The sequence below is a fragment of the Taurulus bubalis genome (assembly GCF_910589615.1).
Source record: "Taurulus bubalis genome assembly, chromosome: 20".
Taxonomy (NCBI): domain Eukaryota; kingdom Metazoa; phylum Chordata; class Actinopteri; order Perciformes; family Cottidae; genus Taurulus; species Taurulus bubalis.
The window spans coordinates 1,432,346-1,452,707 of NC_136608.1; the positions used below are offsets into that span (position 1 = coordinate 1,432,346).

At 42.9% G+C, this 20,362-nt stretch overlaps 1 protein-coding gene across 1 annotated transcript in view; it reads left to right on the top strand.

Annotated features, from left to right (window-relative positions):
- The window catches only part of LOC306752408 (pleckstrin homology domain-containing family A member 5-like), a gene marked incomplete at its 5' end in the record, with an annotated part of 163,583 nt that overhangs the window by 81,856 nt on the left and 61,365 nt on the right, over positions 1–20,362 (top strand). The window contains one exon of the mRNA XM_079236159.1: positions 18,464–18,547. Coding sequence (XP_079092285.1) covers positions 18,464–18,547 — 84 coding nt within the window. The remainder of the gene's footprint in view (positions 1–18,463; positions 18,548–20,362) is intronic.

Genomic DNA, 20,362 nt, shown 5'->3' on the forward strand with positions numbered 1-20,362 from the left:
ACACTTATACGTCATCATTGTTTACGTCTATATGATAATGATATTGTAAGTCAACGTGTTCATTCATGACATGAGAAAGTGAGTCTTTGTTCTCTGAGGTGCATTTCATGCCAGAAAAGCTAGTTTGTGTCTGAAAGAACATTTGACTTTTGACAGCAAGGTCCCCTGCCAGCGGTCTGCGTGCAGAACAAGGTGCTGCTTGAGCGTCACACGCATCACTCAGACTCAGGGACAGATTCATGTTTCCTCCTCTTCTCTCTTCCTCAATGGAGCTGCTCTCAGACCAGCTCACGCAGTCATGCATCCTCTTGTGCAGCAGATTCTTCCCTGTTGCCAAGCAACACAAAGGAAGTGTCAGAGGTTGTTGATTTTCTCACAGCTGTGAAGATGTATGCAGCTACAGCGAAGTCACTGGCTGCTGATCAGCCATCAGCCGTTACCAACACAAACTGTACGAGAGCAGATCCCTGAGGAGGGACAGAGATGAGCAGTGTGAAGGGTGAGGTACAGGCGATCCATCCAGGTGATCGGTCGGAGCCGCTACCCGAAACTAAATAAAATAACAGCAAAGACACCTGTCACGTCTAGAAAACAGTGGATGTGTTCATTTGATTGTCAGGTGTTGTACATTTATATACAACACCAAATAGAAAACAGCAACATGTATTGTTACCGATTTCTAATTGAACTGGATGAACTATAAATAATGAATACTCTTAATAAATAAATGCTCTTTAGTAAAATAATGGCTGGATAGAAACACGTCAGAAAGCTTTTGAAAAATGTGGACCCTAAAAAAAGTACTTCATTTTAGAAGAATTAATTTAACTGAATTGTCCTGCAGCTTTAAATTCAGTTCATTCAGGTGTGAAGTGATGTCATCCAAAAAAGGCACAATATGATATTATTCTCATCTTCTAATAAGACACATTGGTGTGCAGTGATTATAACTGGTTATTAAACCACATGCTTCAGCTCTATGCTAACGTTACACATTGATGTGTTGTTGTTGTTAAATGTGCTCTATAAATAACCATCAGCCTCAGCTGTACTCTGTGTTTAAAGCTAATTAGTCCATGTTAGCGTGCTCATGTTAGCGTGCTCATGTTAGCATGCTCATGTTAGCATGCAGCTCGAGGTGCTGCAGACTGGAGAAGACATGTTGTCAACATTTAAAGGGGCAGAACAGAAAGTCCACTCAGAGGCCACTCTAGAGCGATTCATCCACTGATTGGAGATCCGGCGGTTCGATCCCCGGCTCTGGTAGTGCGCATTTCTGACCCAAGTGTCCTTGGGTCAAGTTGCTCCTGAAGGCTATGCCAGGGGGCGCCAGGGGGCGCCAGGGAGCGCTGAGGACACCACACCTCGTCCAGCTGCTGACTGCTGGTGATGCAGGGGAAGTGGTGGTTCACACGGTTTGGACCGGTTCTGTTCTGCTCTTACTGTAAACAGGAGGAGCAGAACAGAACCTCCATTACACTCTCACAAACCAATGAGCACAGAGGACATCCACTGTTGTCTAGGTAACGTGAGTTAAATATGACAGCCCTGAACTATGAGCATGCAAACACAGCAGGATGAGTCCCTGTTTAACAGCTGGAGAGCATGAGTACACATGTAACATCTGGAGAGCACGAGTACACGTGTAACAGCTGGAGAGCACGAGTACACGTGTAACAACTGGAGAGCATGAGTACACGTGTAACATCTGGAGAGCACAAGTACACTTGTAACATCTGGAGAGCACAAGTACACGTGTAACAGCTGGAGAGCATGAGTACACGTGTAACAACTGGAGAGCATGAGTACACGTGTAACATCTGGAGAGCACAAGTACACTTGTAACATCTGGAGAGCACAAGTACACGTGTAACAGCTGGAGAGCATGAGTACACGTGTAACAACTGGAGAGCATGAGTACACGTGTAACATCTGGAGAGCATGAGTACACGTGTAACATCTGGAGAGCAGGAGTACACATGTAACAGCTGGAGAGCATGAGTACACGTGTAACATCTGGAGAGCATGAGTACACGTGTAACATCTGGAGAGCAGGAGTACACATGTAACAGCTGGAGAGCATGAGTACACGTGTACCATCTGGAGAGCATGAGTACACATGTAACATCTGGCTGTGCTCATGTTGTGCATCAGCTGTCCCTACTGACTGTTCAGTGATGCTGTCCTGTGTCTCTGACACATTCCAATCCAGAAGGATAAACTATTCATTCCCTGATCATCAGAATCAGGTTGGGTATTTGGGGGATTCATATTTAATGCTGCAACATATTTGTCATTTCCTTTCCTCAGCAGACTTATGAGACAGCGTTTTACAAGATCACTCATATTATAACACATTTGATTTGTGTAATGTTTTGCAAGTAAAAGGATTTCAGATTCAGGATTTTCTTTGTTAAATGTTCAACATATGAATATAACCATAATAACCAGACTACACTGAAAACATATGGAACTCATGACAACTCCAGTTCTTTCAACTTCCAGTTTTTTCTTTTACATTCTACAGTTTGTGTTAAAACGCTGCTGTGCTTATTACTCTCTTTAACATGGTTATAAACATTATAAAGTAAATACAACCTCTAAAAAGGGTCTGGAGGCACATCTACCTTTCTCCCCTTCATGAAGACCTTCATCTGGCCTCGGCCCGCCAAGGAAGTGTTGCGTCTCAGACTTTCTCTGTCATTACGTGTCAGGGAATGTGTTCCTTTGCATCTCAGACTTTAGGGGAATGCACAGACTTCTCCTCTTTTAGTATCTAGTGACACACTTTGCAAGAGTCGATGTAGTCGAGGTCAAACATTTCAGTGGTAATGAATCTTTCTCTGCTTATACGAGGATATTCTATTTTTCTCTGTTTTATATAATTGTAAACTGAATATCTTTGAAGATATCACCTTGTATTTTGTTGTATTTTATAACTGATTAATAAGAAGAACTCCACAGATTAATTGATGTGAAATGATTTGCCGCAGCAGCCCGAGATGACTGTAAACTGTTCTGTTTGCTTCTGGTTTCCATCCAGGAAAAAAGGCAGCTCTTTTAACAATGTGATCCACTGAATGTTAATTTATTATATATTTGATGTGACATTGGGCCAAAACACATTGTAGGGGAGGTTTTTAACAGGTAGCAGTTGAGCTCACCGGTTTCCCTTTGCCATTTAACATGGAGCATGGAAAGAAAAAGCCCTCCTACTGGGACCCAGCTATACAGTCAGTGTGTGTGTGTGTGTCGATGTGGATGTGAGAACTCTTTAGCATATCTGTCACACACACACACCCATGTCCTCGCTGCTCTTCATGCACATTCACACTAATGTGTTTTCACTCCAGGTGTCCCCTTTAACGGCCACTTCCTCCCCCTGCTGAACGCTGGCTCTGGCCTTCTTGTCTTAATGCACTGCATGTGCTCCACCAACTGGAGCCCGGATACCAAAGTGCATGGCACTCTTTAAAGGCCCATACTCATTACATAGACCAACCCGAGCCCCGAGTGCAACGTTCACCATGGCTTCTCAAGAGCTTGCCTTTTACCGCCATCTTGAATAAATGGAGGAGAACAGCACAGCATTACTTGTCCCAAATACCAGACTATGTTGGAACTGTATATCTCTCCAACACTCTTTGTGTCAACCTGATCTCATTCTCTAACTGCATTGGTGACGCTTTCCCAGGCCGGAGTGGTCTGCATGATGAAACACAGCAGATCTTTGCAGAAGGGGACTTCTCGTGGCACACGGGAGGCTATGCTCTCGCTTTCTGCATTTCAGATGTAAAGGTTAAGGAAAAAGAGGGAAAAACCAACAAGAACGTATCAGCCACCCCAAACTATTCCCATATGAAACCTCATGTCAGAGGAGTAGGCATCTCTTATTTCTCTCTGTTGACTCAGTGACCAAAACAGTGTTTTATTATATTTATTATACATTAATGTATGCAAACACAATAAGAAACCTTTTATCCTTGAACCATGGCTTTGCTTGGCATGCCCTAAAGATATTTACCATTTGAGAGTGTTTTTACTTTCCAGGGAGGGTTTTCTCAACTGTTTTCATTTGCACAAGAAACCCAAACACCGTTTCTTCTTGATGACCCAATATTGCTTAGTTGTAAGCATTGCAAATATCACCATTAAAAACTAAATGAATGGATATTTATTTCCAAACTTCTAAATGAGAGCAGCTTAAATGTTTCAGCATTCAACTTCATTCTTGATGATGCAAGTAATGCCAACTCAAGGTCCTCTTACTAGCTTTAACATATTGCACTGTTTTCACTGGCAGATCAACTTAAACTTCATTACAATTGTCATACACAACAACATATACAAGGTACATACGTTCATTTTTATTATTTCAGGAACCAAAGATCAAACCGCCAATGTTTGGATGAAAGGGTAACTCGCTGTACCCACAGTCAGTCTGCCGCAGCTCTGGGCTCGTCTGCGTATGAAGACTGTGTGTTAGGTAGAAAGCTCCGGGAAAGACACTTGTCTTTGAGCAATGCTTCCACTCAGGTCAAATTCAAAACCACTCTATTGCTGACTCCAAGTCGGTTGATGAATGGACATGGCAATCGTAACATTTTATTTTACGATTCAAATTCTATATTTGACTGTCCCAGAAAGAGGAAGTGTTGGTTTGGCTTAATATTTAAATAAACAAGCTTATGCCTACAAAGAACATTGTTAAGAAACTGCAAACATAGCTAAAGAGCATCTTAGAGGCAAGAGTCTGCTTGAAGCAGCTTAGTGTGACCAAGAGGATCCGACAGTGTTGAACATTTCATGAAATGATTTTAAACATCTAGCTGATATTATTAAACTGTGACTGAAATAGGACAATGACACCTTAATTGAGTAATCCAGAACAATAATAATAAAATAGCATAATTATATTGTTGAATGTGTTAAATTCAAGCATTCTGTTTCTATGGCTGTTTCGTTCCCCGTGATATTCCTGCTGTCTTGGACCTTATATATATATATATACAATTACTTCACACCGTTGTTTGACATTTGGCTCTATTCCTTCGTTGGCTCTTTTGGTCCGTTACCATCGCCCTGGCAGTCCACAGTGTGCTTCCAAAAAATGACTAAAAGACCCAAGCTAACTCGGGCATTAATGAGTGATTTGATTTCAGTGTGACATGGCCTCATGTGGGTCCCTAACTGGGTAGAATTTCTTCCCAATAATTGCTGCTTCACTTTGGTCAACGTCAAAGTTTCCTATGAATTTGACTCTGAGCAGACTGAAAAAGCCTTTGAAACGTATCAGACAGTAAAACACTCCAACAAAAGTCACTTCAAAGAATGGTGATGTTCCGCCTTCAGTCTCTGTGATCTAACAATGTGTGGAGAGGAAGTGGGTTACCTCGGTTTCTTGTTGAAATGTTTCAGCTTTGAGCAAACAGTATACATATTTAATGATAGATACGTTCTTTGAATTTGAAAAGCTTCACACCTACGACATTTGCTCTAGAAATAGCTAAGTGACAGACCAATGGTGCAGCATAAAGGACGCTTGCTGAGGCGAGAAGAATCACACGGCTCTAAGATGTAGACATTCATTTCACAGCAGAAAAGGATTTTTCACTGCAGAAACAACTGAAGGCACTTATGCAGGACACACATCGGGAGAAATGGTATCAAAGCATATTCATCGCCCAGAAAAGTGTCTCTCTGCTTGAAATGTTTAGAAGATGTTTGAGAGAAGAAAGGTACACTGACTGCTTCACAGCTGGTTTCTCACTTCAACAACCAACAGAAGCTCTACAGCACACAAAAAAACTAATCTTTACACCTGAGCTACAATTTTAATCTCCCATAATCCTCTTTGTATGTAAATGAGGTTTTATGATGTTACACATAGAGGACAGGCAAACTTCACTCTAGGCTGCTTGCGTGGATTTAAACACAAATCCTGTTGCTGGCTTTAAGGTACTACATGCTTTTGCATTTACGTCATTACAACTTGATCATGGTACGGAGCTAGTCGCCTGCTAGCTGTCCCTACTCATCCGTGTGCAGCCAAACACTCGTGGATATAAATGTGAAGACTTTGGTGACCCTTTGTTGCAGTTGGGGGACTGTCAGGTCCGTATTATCTGTTAAACCCGTTTGACTTTGACAAGGTCATGTATCCTGAGAGTACTGGTCAGAATACTGTTTTCTGATCTGCCTTTTCCAATGGTTACCCTGCAATAGCATTTTTGTTTACTTGGTTAGTTTTTTGGTTAGTTTCTTGTTATGTGGGGGCAACAGAAACAATTACTAGAGTCTATAAGGTAACCCACATGTTGTGAAACTCTCACAAGACGGTTAATGTCAGACACTGACCATGAATGGTTAAAGTTAAGGATTGACCTCTAATGGTTAGGTTAAACATGGACCTCTGGTGGTTAAGGTTAAACATGGACCTCTAATGGTTAAGGTTAAACATGGACCTCTAATGGTTAAGGTTAAACATGGACCTCTAATGGTTAAGGTTAGACATGGACCTCTGGTGGTTAAGGTTAGACATGGACATCTAATGGTTAAGGTTAGACATTGACCTCTGATGGTTAAGGTTAAACATGGACCTCTAATGGTTAAGGTTAGACATGGACCTCTGGTGGTTAAGGTTAAACATGGACCTCTAATGGTTAAGGTTAGACATGGACCTCTGGTGGTTAAGGTTAGACATGGACCTCTAATGGCTAAGGTTAGTCATTGACATCTATTGGTTAGCATAGACATTGACCTCTAATGGTTAAGGTTAGTCATTGACATCTGATGGTTAAGGTTAGACATGGACCTCTAATGGCTAAGGTTAGTCATTGACATCTAATGGTTAGCTTAGACATTGACCGTGACTGGTTAGGGCAGGGGTGTCAAACATACGGCCCGCGGGCCGGATTCGGCCCGCCAGGGAGTCCAGTCCGGCCCGCGGGATAATTGTTTCAGTTGCAGGAAAAAAAAATAAACTACCTGAGTGGGACTAGAACCACTGATCCGCTGATTGTAAGACAGGCATTGTCACCATTGAGCCACAATTGAGTGCAACACTGACTAAAAATATTAGTTAACTGCAAGGGAATCTGCAGAAGAGAGCCCAGGCAGGTAAACAGTGGACTGAGGTCTGAATCTTTGGTCTTTATGCTTCTAGTTTATTGTAGAAATACCTTAAAATAGGTTTTATCATCCAACAACCTTCACCAATGATTTAAACATAAAGAAATATTGTCGTTATGTATGCTTTATTATGCTATGATTTTACTGTTCGGCCCACTTGAGATCAAAATGGGCAGCATGTGGCCCCTTAATTAAAATTAGCTTGACACCCCTGGGTTAGGGTTAGACATTGACCTCAATGCCATTATTATAATGCCATTGCTGAGATCCAGGTTGCTCAGCAATACAGTTCACTGAGAACTCGAAACAACTAGGGCTGCAACTAACGATTATTTTAATAATCGATTAATCGGTTGATTCTTTTTTTGATTAATCGATTAATCGGATAAAAAAGCAAAAAATCTAAAAAGCATTCATTTCCAACCCTTTATTCAAAAACAGAAGTGACAGTACAAATTCACAGTGCAACACATGTTCAGAAAGCACAAACAGGTTGCTCCTTGAACATCCCTGAGCTGTTAATTAAAAAAATAAAATAAAAATGGACCAACACTAAAAACATACACATGTGTATGCTTTACATCTGCCAAATGTGAGCCCTTTTTTTTTTTTACTGTAATTGATCTCCTTGGAGCAGAGGCTGCTTTAGCATGCCCTGCTTTATCAATATGTATGAAACACTGGGACAGAGGGAAGCTGCACTGCTCCTCTCACGTCTGTTTGGACCGAAACCTCCAGGCCCAGCTCCACCTCATCTCAGCTCTGCATATACAGAGTCCTCTTCCTTAAACTATTTCATTCTGGGCCTCTTACGACCACGAAATCACGTTGTTGGCTAAGCCCAACTACGTGATTTGATTCAGTCTTCTTTGAGTAAAAAAACAACCTGCAGCCAGATCCTCCGGTGTGCCGATTAAACGTTAACGAGTGACAGAGTGAACTGAACCAGACCGGGGGGTGACGGCATGTTTCACCACGTTACGGTTTTTTACAAGCAAGACTGAACTGTAACGGAACATAACGGAACTTTAACGACAATACACAACCCAAACACGTTAGCTAACGTGATAGCAAGCTGACTAGCTTCATTAAAAACAAGTTTGAGGGAAATGAAGCCGCTGTAGACATCTTAACGCTGATTGGCCGAGACTCGACACGTCACATCCAAGACGTTCTATTTTTGCTATCCTCAGCTCCAATCTCAGACACGCTGGCGGCCAGTTGCTCTGCTCCTCTCTTTTTTTTTTCTCCGCGACTTTATGACTGCCGTAATAATTGCGCGACACAACAAATCGATAATGAAATTCGTTGCCAACACTTTTGCTAATCGATTATATATATATATATATATAAAATATATATATATATATATATATATATATATATATATATATATATATATATATATATATATATATATATATATCGATTATAGATTTTTTCGTTGTTGCAGACCTAAAAACAACACTTACTAACTCTGAATGAATCACATTACATTTACATGATGGGGCAGGTCTTTCATTTCAAGAACACGTCTAGGGCTATACCTCATTTTGATTCTTCTTTGGAGCCAATTAATCGTTTAAAAAAGTATACATTTGAGATCATATGTTCTAAAACCATCTCCCTAGCACAGAGTCTGCCTCTCATCCCACCAGAGTCCTGCACTGTGTCTTCAGCTTGCTCCTGGAGCCAGGTCCAAGTAGAGATGTGGGCTCAGCAGTCACCAATGTTGTTGGGTTTGCCTGAAGTCTATTTCATCCATCTTATTTTCCTGCTACTGGACATACGCCTGAAGCATGCTGGGTAGTGGAATAGCTTAAGGTCCTGTTTGGGTTAGCTTAGCTCTCTAGTGCCATCATCAGGCAAAAACTGCTACTCATATTCAGATTCTTGCACACACTTGTGCTTTTACAAAATGTCTGGACCAAATGTCCTGCAACAGTTGTGCATCGTTAAACAATATGAACACCTTATGTACTCAAAGTATGCATTCAGCTCAAGAAGTGCTCCTGTGTTGTGCTATGTGCTCTGTTTGTCATTGGCTCCGTTGCTAATGTTAGCTCGCAGGTTTTGTGATGAAGCAATGCAACAGCAGATGAATTAGATACATGTAGGTGCATTGACCAACCCTGTGAGTTGTCCATGGTGGCAGTGAAGCAGTGCTCCTCTTTCTGACATCTCACAGGACATGCTTGGTCCTGCTGCCTTATGGGGTATTCTTGCAGGAATCCACTCCCCGTTGACACATCTGTCTGATAACAGCAGCACAATAGTGGCGCGGGCAGAGCAGCAGAGAGAAAGAGAGGGAGGGCTGTTTAGCGCTCGCACAAGCAGAGCTGCCTTCACCCGGAGCAAAGCCCAGGAAGAGGCAGCCGTGCTGCTGCTCTGCTTGCTTACCTCCTGCTGCAATTCCTCTGGTGAGTCAACAAGCGCTGGACTTTACTGCTGTTTGGTTACGATGTGTGTGGAGTGTGCATATTTTCCTGGAACGCAGAGACTGTGAGCTTTGCCGTACAGTAAGGCATATGCTGAGAGGTTATTTATTGGCAGTGTAGGTTGTGATGTAAGATTCACACATTGTGTTGCCAAGGCTTCCTTTCAAAATATGAGCAAAATGAAGTGAGCTGCTTCTCCGTGGCTCTGCTTGTGTTCAGCTGGTGATTCAGAGGTGCCATTTCCTCTCCTGTCATCAGCGCTCACTGGATGCTGTGTTGATAAAGAAGCAGTCAGTGAGAAACTGAAGCAGATGCAGATGCGTGTTTATCTTGGAGCATTGCCTCGTTTCATCACATCAGTTGTAGCTAATGTTGAATTTGAGGTTTCACTCGTTTTATTTCTGAAAGCATTTATTTATGGAGGCAAAATATGCAACATCGTATTTCTTTTTTCTTTCCACTGGTTGTAGACAATTCTATTTTATTTTGTTAGTTGAAGAACATCTATTATTTATGTATCATGGATGATAGTCACAATATATTTTCGATCTAAAAGGTGGATACTGTTTTATTATAACTTGGGTTATGTCTATTAGACATTTTGAATTATTATATCATAAAATATCTGTTAGCAGGTAGAACATCACCAAGTCTATCGGAAGGAGATCAAAATGTATTTCTTTTATCTCAGTTATGTTATATCAGTCGGTCAAAATATCCTAATATCCATCTATTATGTATTCATTAGTTGTGTGTTTCCTATGAAGCAGATACACACTATCTACCTGGTTCCTATTCAGAGCCAGGACTTTGCTGCCGTCTCCAGCTGGCTGTTGAGCAGCAGCAGGATGTTGACAGTCCCATCAGATAGCCTCAGCTCAGCTGATCCATCAACAAATGACGGCCTCGTCATCGTCCTAATGACTGAGGACGGGGAGTGAAGGACGGGGACGTCAGAGCTGATGGATTCTGTGGAAGCCGGACAAAGCTTTGCCAATTAAACGCAGCAGGAGAAAGCCTCTCCGACTCGGTGACCTCATAGTGTGATGTTTGTGTTGTCTCTATGAAGACAGTCCAGTTTCTGGTGAACAAGATGGTGGGAACTGACTCGGAGGTCTTGCCATGAAGCGGACATTCTGAATGGAGCGTGACCAACAGCAAACTGCTTATGTGTGATCTCTCTTTGAAACCAGACTTCAATGCAAATTGAGTGGAAAGCTCAATATCCACTGCGGCTTAATTTAGCGGTGCAGTTGGTTCCAATCCCGTCTTTTTGTGTGACCTGTTTGTGTCTGTTTGTTTGTGCATCACAGTCCACACAACAGGGCCCTTTGTGTGCAGTACATCATGAATAGATGCTCACTTCTCACCAGGGCCTCGCGTCTCTTGTCCTTACTTCCAGGAGGAATCAAAGGTGCTTTTACACATCGGTATATCACGTCTACTTCAGTGTAGCGGCTACAACCAATGAGACCACGAGCAAGATAACTAGCAGACCTTATCTTTGTTCCTCTCTCTCAGTAATGGCACTAGGTCACCAAGGTCATTTCTGAGATCTGGGAACATGGCGACGTTACTGAAAAGAACCTACCGTGGATGTAAAACCCAACCCGTCCGTTGTACCGTCAGAATAGCTGCTGGTAGGTTTCCTCCAGTGAGAGATTAGCAGCAACATCTCAAGTTGACATCAAAGTGATTTAGATGAACTGCTGGTCTGTCAACAAGCTGTGGACTTTACCGTTTCTTTCTGCGTTAGACGTCATTGTAGCGAAGGCACTGTGTTCCCAAGTCTCAGTATCCTGATAATAATTAAAGAAATCATGGAGGCACATCAATGCTGTCTTTTCTGTTCAGGTGAAGGTAAAAGCAGATCGCCTTCCATATTTACAACGCATCCTCTTGTTATGCAACTGAATACTGAATTGAAGTCCTGGAAGTCTTTATATGTATGTGTTTTCTGAACATGTCAGTAATTCATTTCACAGACACCATGATTAACCAATTAATCCCCAAACAATGATCAATACATTCACTGGAGGATTAGTAGTTGCAGCCTCAGAACACAGACATTAGAGGCTAGTAGAGGTTGCCATTCCTTTTTTAGTTTGTCTCAAAAAAGTAGAAAGTAGTGTCCATACATGTATGTGAAACTGCACGTTTCTTCTTTAATACGTATATATATATATATATATATATATATATATATATATATATATATATATATATATATATATGTGATTATGTGCCCTGCAGGGTTAAGTGCATTGTACATGTGTGAGTGAGTGCTCATGTACAACCATTACATTCCCAGTGATGGAGAGCTAATGCAGGGCTTGAGGCTCAGTCTAGCAATGCCCTCATTAGAAGTTATTCCTCAGCCAATCACTTAAGTGTGAAAAAGCAAAATGAGTGGATTTGGTCTGGCTAAAGGCCAGGAGGAGGATGACATCACTGGCCTCTTTATGCACTGAGAGGCTGTGGTGTCAAGGCTAACTGCAGCTGACTATGGAGGAGAGGATTACAGGACAGACGGAGCGAGAAGGCCTCTATTCCTCCCAGATCTCCATCTCTCCAGTCGTTCTTTGGGTTGTCTCTTTGGTGGAATCCTCCCTGGCTCATGGCGCTCGACTACAGGGACCTTCATCAAAATCTCAATCCCATCAACCATCTGCCGCAGTTACCAATAGCAACATGGGAGCTAATACAGAGTCACTTGGCACTCTGAGATTCTTTTGAAGGAAGAGTGCGATAAAAATGAAATGCATTATTATTATTATTACAGGAAAGTGATAGCAATATGAGGGCTGTGCTCTGTGTGGCACATGGAATACAATGGGAGCAAATGCAGAACATTTGAGAGCATGAGAAATGGGATGTATTGATCTAGTTTGTTCTGTATTAATCTGCTATTTGCACAATCTAAGTCCTAGTGCACCAATTCAAAAACCAAAGTTGTACAGGTAGCTGCAGGTTGGGAAACCATAGGAGAGCAAAGAGTGTAGAGAAGAGCAGCAGCATGGTGAGCATTGGAGGGCTCACACTCTTACTCTGCTCACACCAACCTAAAGACGGTTGGAAATCTAGCGAGGGACTGGCCCTTGTGATTGGTCCCTGGTAACGCTGTGCCACCCACACAAACTGCTCTGTGTCCATCAGTAAACAAATTTAATATGGATTGAGCAGACAAAACTGACTGTAGCTCTCTTGATATCCTAAAATGTTATATTATTAATGTTAAAGTCCCCAAGAACAATGAGCAGGGAGTCAGGGTGTTTGTGCTCCATGGTGGTGATCTGCTCTGCCAGGTGTTGGAGTGCCTCACTCACACAGGCCTGAGGTGGGATGTACACACCGACCAGGATGAATGAGGAAAACTCCCGCGGTGAATAAAATGGTTTGCAGTCTATTAAAAGAGTTTCTAGGTGCGGGATTCCTTTAACACCGTGACATCTGTGCACCAACCTTCGTTAATATAAAAGCAGATTCCGCCTCCCCTCGTTTTCCCCGACAGAGCCGCTACGCGGTCCGCTCGGTGGAGTTGGACGCCCGGCAGATGTAGTGCGCTGTCCGGGATGTGCGCACCGAGCCAGGCTTCGGTGAAGCAGAGGGCGGCAGATCTGCTAAAGTCCCTATTGGTTTTGTTCTTGACACATTAAGCAAAGCCAATTAGTCGATATAAACATATTATGTTGGGAATATGGTTAATCTGTCTCCGTTTCTCCCTCTGGTAAGAATGCTCCTTACAGACTGTATCTGTGACTTCTAAGCCAACCTCCTATCAGATGAGAATTAGAGTGAAGTGAACAATAGAATATGCCAAAATGCCCAGATAACCCATTTTAATGCAACCAATGGAAGTGCAAATGTCAAAGCTATGATATGGTGCCAACAGACAAAGATGCAGTTCATACAATAAAGAAATATGAACAGAAAAGAACTTGTTGTTTCTAGCCTTTGAGCCCAGAGTCATCGAACCCAACATCTCTGTGTAAACCAAGCAGCAGGTTCACCATGAAAGAAAACACATTAGAACATGCTGGCACACACACACACACACACACTCACACGCACTCACACACAGGCACCATCTGAACAATACAATAATAATCTGGTCCATGGTAAATGTCAGCGAGTGTTTAATGTCATCAGTCGTCAGTGTGAACGTGCTTTGGTTTAAATGCCGTGTGAAAAAGAGACCTTGTTGTCAGATGGCCCTGTGTGTGTGTGTGTGTGTGTGTGTGTGTGTGTGTGTGTGTGTGTGTGTGTGTGTGTGTGTGTGTGTGTGTGTGTGTGTGTGAGTGTGTGAGAGCCCTGTAGTCCTGCCTCCACAGCCTGACCACAGCTCTCTCCCTGTAGAGCGGCTGCCATTCACTGTCTCTCCCTCTGGCCGGCCTCTAACCTTTCAGAACGGCCACCACCCTTTCCTTTCTTCCTCCTTTCTTCCTCCTTCCAGCCCTCCTTCTTGGTTTTCTCCTCATTTCTTCTTCTTTCTTTGTTCTCGCTGCCCCCTCACTGACCTTTTCCCTCTCATTTTCTCCTTTACCTTCTCAATGAGGTCTCTCTCTGTCTGCCTTCTCTCCATCCCCTCTGACCTTTAGCTCCCTCTCTCTTCCTCCTCCTCTCTCTCTTCCTCCTCCTCTCTTTCTTCCTCCTCTTTTCTTTGGGGAGGAGAGACGATCACTCAAAGGCTGAATGCTAACGCTAATACCTAAATAGCATTTTGTAGGTTGAATTTTGTATTTCATTATACTTAATGTTAACTGAAAAGGATGTTTTCCTTTTACAAGACATAATGGCATAAATATAGGAGGTACAGTTGTTCTGAACAATGTAATCTCACAACACCAGATGCTGTTGTTAAGAAGGGAGCGTTGTCACTGGCTGTGCTTTGATGTAATGTGCGCTAGTCGGTGGTTGTAGTTTAGTGAAGCCGTCTTTTGTCTTTTCACTATTTGTCACCATGGTGAATGATTGTGTTTGTCCAGGCTACTGCAACATGTTAGGGGAAGAGGAGCTAGCTTGGTGAAGACTTCACTGCAGCATCTGGAGCAACAGAATGCGTCCGTGTGCTCCTTGTGGACCGGAGGATGCTGTTATCTGTGATGAGAGGACGCTGGTGAGGCTGATGCTGTGGCTGTAGCTAAAGCTCCATCAGCAGCAGTCTCATGAGTGATGGTCACAGTCACAGGGATGCTTGGAAACCCTAAAGTGTGCCCTGTTAGCATTAGTATTCTATTTTTGAAACCTACAATCTGACATTAATTCCATTGTTTTTTACTCTCTGATGATTTTCCTTGCAGTAACCCGTCTGCCTTCCAGCTGACTACCTCAAGCTAATGACTACCTGAGGCTAATGCTGTCTACCTGAGGCTAATGCTGTCTACCTGAGGCTAATGACTACCTGAGGCTAATGCTGTCTACCTGAGGCTAATGACTACCTGAGGCTAATGACTACCTGAGGCTAATGCTGTCTACCTGAGGCTAATGCTGTCTACCTGAGGCTAATGACTACCTGAGGCTAATGCTGTCTACCTGAGGCTAATAACTACCTGAGGCTAATGCTGTCTACCTGAGGCTAATGCTGTCTACCTGAGGCTAATGCTGACTACCTGAGGCTAATGCTGTCTACCTGAGGCTAATGACTACCTGAGGCTAATGCTGTCTACCTGAGGCTAATGACTACCTGAGGCTAATGACTACCTGAGGCTAATGCTGTCTACCTGAGGCTAATGCTGTCTACCTGAGGCTAATGACTACCTGAGGCTAATGCTGTCTACCTGAGGCTAATGACTACCTGAGGCTAATGACTACCTGAGGCTAATGCTGTCTACCTGAGGCTAATGCTGTCTACCTGAGGCTAATGCTGTCTACCTGAGGCTAATGCTGTCTACCTGAGGCTAATGCTTACTACCTGAGGCTAATGCTGTCTACCTGAGGCTAATGACTACCTGAGGCTAATGCTGCAAGCACTCTGAAATCATGATGAGAAAGAAAGTCATCATCTCTCAAAGCAGAACGAATGAACACAATGAGACGGTTCTCAACTGGTTCTGTGCGCATAGGCGAGACGAGGAGCGCCGCTCGGCTGCATGCTCCACCTGAACAAGCGTGGATGTTAGGGTGGGAAACCCGTTATAGGTTCAGCTATTAGAGGACTATGGCTTTACTCACTTCATATTCTGCTCACTATCCACTTTGCTGAACCCCACCAAGAGGCTGCTTTGTTCATTCCATCTATTTGCTGATGTATCTGCCTTGGTCTCACCTCCTGCCTCTCCTTTTTTCTCTTGCCTCACTGTGTCTTAATTCTCCTTCCCATGTATGACCACAGACCTGCTGCCCTTTGCCCCTAAAACAGCCTAATTTCTACCAACCAACCAGCAAGAAGGGCTTTGGCCTCTTGCTGAGAATGGTTGGGACAGGATGACCCATGGATGAAAGAATGCTTGACTATCCATTACTTATATATATACATTACTTATATATATATTTATATATATATATATATATATATATATATATATATATATATATATATATATATATATATATATATATATATATATACATACATAGCCTCTAGCTTGCTGCAACAAACCATTTAAGTGCTGGATTTGCCTTCTTGGATCATCTTCAAAATGGACATGGTCCCAGACAGGTTCCTTGTAGTCTAACTTTCATACTGTAGCATATGTATAGTGTGTCTCTTGACAACCGAACAATCTGGCAACCTTCCAGCTGCTGTCAATCAAACCCAGACAGAGAATACGAGACAAAGGAGCAGTTATGATCAGACTCTTTTTTTAAATATTACCAATATACAGTACATTCAAAATGTTGACATTGTTTGTGCTACAACAAGTGAAGATAACATGTTATTTCAGTTGGACCCATTTGGAAATGACCTCCTCTTAGTGTTTCTCTGTGATGTGTGAGGCCACGAGCAACTCTGACCCCTGATACAGCTGCATGTATTGTAAGTGCTTTGGGGTCTTTTCTCATTTTTTTCAGGATGTAATGAGTTAGAATAGTAACAACAAAGCGAGTAAATCTCCATAAACCTCCATGTTAAAATGTCCATAGTCTGGTGCAAAACCAGCTCTACTAAATATAGTTGTTGTATTTTGAGGGAAAAGTTGTAATATTACGAGAAGACTAAAGTAGTAATTTAATGACAATGAAGGCTGAATATTTCAAGAAAACATGTGGCGGATTGTCCACACATTTTAACTTCACAACCTCACATAAGCTTCCTGCAGCGTCCAACAGAGTCACAGAGACGTCCCAGTCAGAGTCTCTAAGAGACGGAGACAGAGACAAACTAACTGTCGGCTACGGGAACCTGAGGACTGACAGAAATGCTCAAACATACACATAAGACGAAGCAACATTTTCAAATATGGCTTCTTTCTCCAAATCTCAGATCAGTATTGTTTATAATAATACAGCAGAATTTACAGGGCAGAATTCAGCCTTTTGGTTTCTCTGGTCTTCTGGCCGGCTCTCCTCCAGAGAAGCCCCTCCCTCTGGCTCCTGCACATCTGGCGTCCCCTGATGTGGGCATCCAGACGTGCACACGCTTAGCCTCCGTCTGCTGACCCAGAGCCCACTGAGTTTACCTGAGGACCCTCACTCAAGTGTCAGGGGATGGTAGAGAATCATTCACCTTTTTGTTTGGAGGAAGCAGTTGATCTATACCATTCCATACTGATTATTTAAAGTGTCGGTTCAGGCTAACTATGGTGTCTTTCCATGGAGTAAAATCCCATGTAAAGCTTTGGTTTTGGGATGGATGCTATCTATCAAATCAACTCTCTGTGTGGCTGGGAGGGGTTCTGAATACTGTATTTCAGTTATAATAAAAAATTATTGAGTGCCTGTGTGTGAGTGTGTGTGAGAGTGTGTGTGTGTGTGTGTGTGTGTGTGTGTGTGTGTGTGTGTGTGTGTGTGTGTGTGTGATCTTGAGAGTACTAGTTTTCTCTCATTAATGGCAGTACATGTTATCTGGATGATTGCATTGAGGTGATGAAGATTAGCATTAGTTGATGCTCTTTAATGTGTGTTACAAACCTTCCTCTTAACGTCATTACCATGTCATCGTGTTTGAGAGTCTAGAACAAAACTCTCCTGTTCTGAGACAGAGGTGAAGTCAGAGAGAAACAGAGGGAGAGAGGGAGGAGACGAAGGGAGAATCAAGAGAGTGTTAGAAAACAAGGGAGACGTGAAGCAGCAATAAGAGGAATAATGGACAGAGAGAGAGAGAGACAGAGAGAGAGAGAGAGAGAGAGAGAGAGAGAGAGGGAAGCAGTCCTCTGTTGTTCTGCTCTTCCTCTCTCCAGTCTGCTGTGGACCGACTGCTCAGCGTTTATGAACTTCATTTAGTTCTTTCTTTTATTTTGGAGGAACTGGCTCTTGTCATCTGAAATCTCTTTCTAACAGAATGATGCTGAAGTTTAGTATCAGCCACGTCTCCAGGTGAGGGAGGGATGTAGAGCGATGCTTTCACTTTTATTATTGTTTGTTAATGATGCAGATGTAGTACTGTTAATGATGATAATAAATATATGTAATACTGTTAATGATGCAGATGATAGTATATATATGTAATACTGGTAATGATGCAGATGTAGTATTGTTAATGATACAGATATAGTATTGTCTCCACTATTGTATTTCTTTTCTTGTTATTACGTCTCCCAGCCTTCAGCGCTCTGTCGTTACTCGTGTTTGAACTGTTGGTGAAGAGATTGAACTCCTTCTCCCTCTTTCTCCTCTTCTCCCTGTCTCCCTCTCTATCTCTCCCTCTCTCCTTCTCTATCTCTCCCTCTCTATCTCTCCCTCTCTCCTTCTCTATCTCTCCCTCTCTATCTCTCCCTCTCTCCCTCCCCCTGCAGCCACAATGAGAGAAAGGTGACCTGTAAGCACCCGGTGTCAGGCGTCCCCTCCCAAGACAACTGCATCTTTGTCGTAAATGAACAGTAAGTCTGCACTCTGACACACACACACACACACACACACACACACACACACACACACACACACACACACACACACACACACACACACACACACACACACACAGCATTGTATGCTTCTGGTTCCTGTGCTGATTGGAAAGGTCACTGAAAACCCTTCTAGATGGGTTCATTCATGGGATGTGATGCATTCACTCTGAGCAGCTGTCAGTGTGTGAATGTCCGATATGACCGGTAATGATGCTGCTCAGACCAGAGCAGGTCTCCAGTCCAGACCGGTCCGTGTTACGTCACAGCAGATGGGCCAAAGCAGCAACATGATGTCACCTGTTTGACATCATTTGCTGCAAATGTCGCAGAGCGAGTCGACATAACTCAGTAAAACCAGAACACAAGACAAAAAACACACACATCCTTTACAGTTAGGTTCTCCAATGCCAATGGAGAAACATCCATCATTCTGCTTAGAAATATTAGAATTGCCTGTTGCTAATGAGGTTCAGAAGGCCCCTCACAGTGTCCAGGTGATGATTGTGTAAACGTGAACAGGAACCGCTGGAGGCCAAAGCAGCAGAACCTCCAGTGAGACAAACACACCAGAATGTAAAATATAAAACAGACTCCAGGGTGAAACCAGTGAACTAGGAAATGGAAACACAAAAACAAAAAAAAGGAAAAGTGACTGGAAACAATTAGTGACTGAAATCAGAATGTGTGAGTGATGACTAAGACATGACTTTGTGCTGGTGAATAAACATGGTACTGATGTTAGCCGTTATTACACATTCCTAATGTTGTTTACTCTCTCTGCCTTAATCACCCTTACTGTTACTTACAACTGACATTGATCTAAGAAAAGATGTCAATGTTGCGTCCTTGCAGCTCTGTTAGACATGTATGACATCCTTCTATAATCACCAGATATAAGGCAGTCTCAGTATTTATGTGTGAAATGAAAACTTTTTAAAAGGATTCCACATAACTAGATGACTAAGCTCAGGGTTTACAGTACAGCCTCTGATGGCTTTAGTGGTGGTGTGGAGGACTGCATCCTCTCTGCTCTGACGGTTCCATGACCTTTTTAAAGTAGTAATCAGAGGCAGTGTTCAGTGACATGCAGCTGTGAGGAATACACAGAGCATCAGTGTGCAGCTGATAGAAGACGTCCACACTGACTGGCAGCTTAGTCTGAACAACACACACATCTTCTGTTGGTTGTTCCTCACACAGTAATCAGGGGAAAACCCGTTTCCTATAGTGCTTCTGGACTCGTCCTCCCTTAAGGGCCAGGAGACGGTGGCTGAACAGAAAGCACAGGACTGTGGTTTTATTGTCCGTGCAGCAAACTATTAAGATGCAAATACTTTGATTGGCATCACAGTCTCTGTTGGTCTGGCAGGGTTCTGGTCTGAGTGAGGGATCAGGGTTCAGGACTGAAGGTTCTGGTCTCAGTGAGGGATCAGGACTGCCTGAGAGAATCCACATGGCCTGAAGTCATGTGGAGTGAGGCTTTCCCAGACCCAATTCCATACCATGGACCCTTAAAGGCCCCATGTTGGGCGACTGTGGCTCAGTGGTGAGCGGGGTCGTCCTTGAATCAGAGGATCGGTGGTTCAAGTACAGGTCCATTTAAAGGAGTAAACCCAACTCTGTGTCTATTTACTGATGTTACCATCATTAACATTGGACCCATAGATATCTGACATCGCTAACAGTGGTGACCAAACCAAACATATGGCACCTGAACGTTACAGTCTGGCCATCAGGTGTTAATCAGCTCCTGATTGTCAAAGCTTTGATAACTTGACCTGAACTGCT